Here is a 4,451-nt window from a genome sequence, read left to right on the forward strand (position 1 = left end):
CTATAATCCATCCAATTGCTCATGAATAAAACCTAAGTGTCATCCTCAACTCCTCACACTTTCTCACTTCCAATATCTAATCAATTGCCAACTCCTATCCATTTTTTCCTTTCAATACATCACATATATGCCTCCCTTTCCTTTTCTGACCACTGATACTAGCTTGGTGCAAGCTGTCATCACCATACACCTGGACTAGTTCAATAGCCTTCTGGTTAACTTCTGAGCCTCAAGTTTCTTCCAACGTGGTTCATAGTCCACTCAGCTATCAAAGTGATCTTCAACACGTGCAAGTCTCACTATATTACCTCACATACAATAAATTTCAGTGACCCCTTATTATTTCCAGGATCAACTATAAAATCTTCATTTTCTCTCTTAGAATCCTTCATAACCTAATTCTTTCCTATCTTTTTTAGTCTTCTTATACCTTACTTCCATCCATAAACTATAATTTAGTGATTCTGGATTCCTTACTGTTCTTTGTATATAGTACTCCATCTCCCAATTCCATATATTTAGACTGACTTCCTCCATTCCTCGAATTCTCTCCTTCCTCACCTCTACCTCCTGGTTTCCTTCAAATCTCAGCTAAAATACCACCTTCAACAAACCTTTTTTTAATTCAGGGTTGTTTTATATTCAGTTCCATTAAAAATCTGAAGTCATGTAAAACATATTTCCACATTAGTCATGAGAGGAAGAACAAGAATAAGAATGAGGAAAAAAGGATCTAAGGAAAGAAAGAAGGAAGGAAGAGAAAGAGAAAATATGCTTCAATGTGCATTCTGAGCCAATCAGTTCTGGAGGTGGATCACATTTTTCATCATGAATTATTTGGAATTGTGGTGGATTGTTGCACTGATGACATTTAGTAAGTCTTTCAGCATTGATTATCTTTGCAACATTGTTGTTTCTGTGTAAATCGTTCTCCTGCTTTTGCTCATTTCACTTTGCATCAGTTCATTTAAATCTTCCTAGGTTTTGTTTTTCCTAAAACCATCTCCTTCATCGTTAATCTCTTTGAGCCTTTTTTATACAAAGTTCTAATTCAGGAACCAGTTAGAAGATTTTTTGTCACCTCACAAAAAGCCAACAGGAAACAGTCATAGGGTACCTGTGACTTCTCTGAAGCATAGAGGCACAGGGCCTCTCCAGCACCCGGTTTAGAAGCAGGCTCACCCTGCCTGTACAATGACTCTCAGCAGGAAGAAGATGCTGTTCATGCTCTAAAGCCTGGGCCCTCATTGGCTGGTCCTCCCATTACAGAATTTAGCCAAAATGAATACCTCAGAACCCTAAAATTATCTCTCATTTTGCTTCTATCTCAAGCCAACAGAGGACCTGCTACCTTTAGACTACAACTTGAAGCTTGATCCTTTCTAAATCTCTATATACTAAGACCAAACACTATTCCTCCTTCCTGCTCCCTGGTTCACAATTAAGGACACACACAAATAAAAAACTGTTAAAATTAGTGGTATCCTCTCTATGGTGAACTAGATTGTAAAACTATTACTTATAATAGAAAATTACTGTAAAGAACAGAAACCTCTGTCATCTAAGACAAAAAGGGAGGGGAAAGAAAAAGTGGTTTCATCAGTTGTCTGAATTCTCTGCTAGTGGAAAGCTCACTAATGACTGGAAGCTCCCCATGCTCTGATCATGTCTACCTATCTTTCTGTCTGTCCTGGTATACCAAGGCACCATCCTGTCTTTCCTACTATTGTCTTAGCTTCTGGTTTCTCTAACCAGCTTCCTCTTCATCACCCACCCTTGCTATCCATTTTTTCACCTCCTCTCATATCCACAAAGTCAAAAGCTTGATTTTTTTAACTTAAGTTGTGTTTCACACAGTCACTTATAAACCAAATTATTCACAACACTGTCTAATATAGTTTACTTTTTAGTTTCCTAATCTAATATTGTGCATTTCCTACTTATCATTACTACTTCTCCACAGGGTTATTTTATTTAAATAAATATTAGATTCTTTCCTACCAAGGTCTGAATATGCTTTTTTTTAAGGTCCTAAGGTTACCTAACCTGGGCACTAAGAGTACCTTCACATGTCTGATAAGGAAATTTCCGAAATTAGGTTTAAGACAATCAGCAGTCCTGTGTCCCATTTGATTGTTAATAGTTTAACCCCTTTCTCAGGGGATCAGGACATCCATCTTGATAAGATTGCTCAAATAGAAGCATTCCTAGTATCTGTGATATCTAAAAGGATGTAATTAAAGTAAGTATAGAGTTCTTTTTAAAATCACAGTCCCAATTCTGCAAAAATCCCTAATTCATTGTTTAAATAGAAAATTAATAGGTTTTCTTCCTTTAAAGATGATAGATGTCTAATAACCTTGGCCTGAGATCTACTATAATCCACGTATTTTAAAGGCAGATTAAGAGTCAAGGAAGGAATTCCCATTGTCAAACTCGGATTTCACTCACATCATCATCACCAATTGCTAAGGGTTCAAAGGGAAATTTTCAGAGGCTAAAAGTAAAAACAGAGCCAAACATATAACTTGTTTATCCCACTGAAATTTATTGAAGGATATGACATAGCTGACTAGATACAAGGATAACAGAGAAGGTAGGTGCCTCTGAGGTCTCTCCTACTCTTTGTTGGGTGTTTTCTTATAAGATACTCAACTGCAGAAGCCAGGCAGCCATGATCTTCTGTGAGAATTTTCTTTGTAGCAATACATCTTCAGTATGGTGCATTCTGAAGGGAATTGTTCTTATTTAGACAAAGGCCATGCTTCTGATATTACTTATCAGCAAATACCATCCTTCACTCTAGACCTGAAGATTTGGGACACACTATGACTGACCTCATGAATAAATTCATGATTGGTCTTTTGAGAAACTCAGCCTTGACATGTATTCAACAGTGCACTTACACGTTGGGTGACTGTTATATCCACAGGAAACTATAACAGGAAGCCTCAAATTATTATTGTATCTCAGCCTCCACAAACTGCCCATTTCAAACACTAGACTTACCTTGAGAATGATTATAAAATAAATTACTATCATCTTAGACTGGAGGAGGGCACAAAGGGTTCTAACAAGTTATTTTGTTTATTTATTGAATAAACCAGCTAAGAGGTTAAATGTGATTAGTGAGTAATCAGTATTAGTGAAGAAAGAAAGTGATTAACTCAACATGCAAGCACAAAGAGTTATAGTGCAATACACTTAAAACAAATTTAATTTACTGAGGAAAAATACTTAAAAACCAAACCAAACCAAACCAAACCCAGAGAGAGAACTTTGGAAGATCTGACAAGCAGCAGCAGCAAGTGGCACATCTGCTCACCAGCATCACACCTACAGCTTGTGCTCTACCTTGAGATATCAGAGAAGATCCTGAAGATTGCATACTCTGAAGCAAGTTTAGTAAAAAAAAATTTTGATAAATCCATACTGGACCCATTTACCTTTTAGATATTTCATAACTATTTCGTTAACACTACATTAGACAGAAAAGTTAACCAAGTCTCAGAGACTTTCAGTCATTTCTTCAAGGTAACCTAGCTAACAGGTTACGGGTAGAGAAATCAAATCCTTATAATCTGGCGTAAATGTCAAGGATTTTTATACTAAACTAGGAAAAGATTACCCCAAAAGGTTTCAAAAACTCTCGAGAAGAAGAAATTGATTTAGAAGGAGAAGGGAAGGAAGGAGATGCCTATTTATCACAAGGCAACATGAATTGAATGAACCAATGATAGATAATAAAAGAATGTAGAGTGTTTTTAAGTATTTGGAGACCATGTTCTACTTCTGAAAATAAGCTAAAATCAGCTTTGACCATAATATTTTCTTCAAAGCTACTGTGACCTCTTTATTCCGGATACTGTAGATGAGAGGATTTATAACAGGTGTTAGGATATTGTAGAAGACAGACACCATCATATCCTTTTCAACAGTATGATAAGAGGCAGGGAACATGTAGTTATAAACAGCAGCTCCATAAAAGAGAATAACAAAACTTACATGGGAAGAACATGTGACAAATGCTTTCCTACGACCAGTAGCCGAATTCATCATATAGACTGTGAGGAGGATAAAGGAGTAAGAACTTAAAATAACTGTGAGAGGGATGAGGAGCATAAGGACACAGCACACGTACATGACACTCTCATAGAGAGAGGTGTCTGAGCAGGAGATTTTCAACAAGGCGAGAACTTCGCAGAAGAAGTGCTGGATCTCTCGGGATTTACAAAATAAGAAGCTCATGGTTATAGGGGTGAGCATGAAACCATCAATGGAGCCCAAAAACCAACAGACAGTTGCAAGGAGTATGCAAACTCTATGGTTCATGAAGATGTGATAGCAGAGAGGGTGACAAATGGCCACATACCTGTCATAGGACATGGCTCCCAAAAGGAAGACTTCTGCTCCCCCAAGTGTTAAATAGAAGAACATCTGGATCCCACAGC

At 37.2% G+C, this 4,451-nt stretch overlaps 1 protein-coding gene across 1 annotated transcript; it reads right to left on the reverse strand.

The window, feature by feature from the left end:
* Positions 1-3,786: 3,786 nt before the first annotated feature.
* On the reverse strand, positions 3,787-4,446 carry LOC114048337 (olfactory receptor 2T29-like; the record flags this gene model as incomplete). Its single annotated transcript, XM_027869219.1, has 1 exon — positions 3,787-4,446. A coding segment is annotated over one exon (660 nt), but the record flags the coding sequence as incomplete, so codon positions are not given.
* Between the last annotated feature and the right edge of the window lie 5 nt (positions 4,447-4,451).

Source organism: Vombatus ursinus, unplaced genomic scaffold (assembly GCF_900497805.2).
Source record: "Vombatus ursinus unplaced genomic scaffold, bare-nosed wombat genome assembly UNPS02001986.1, whole genome shotgun sequence".
NCBI classification, from domain to species: Eukaryota; Metazoa; Chordata; class Mammalia; order Diprotodontia; family Vombatidae; genus Vombatus; species Vombatus ursinus.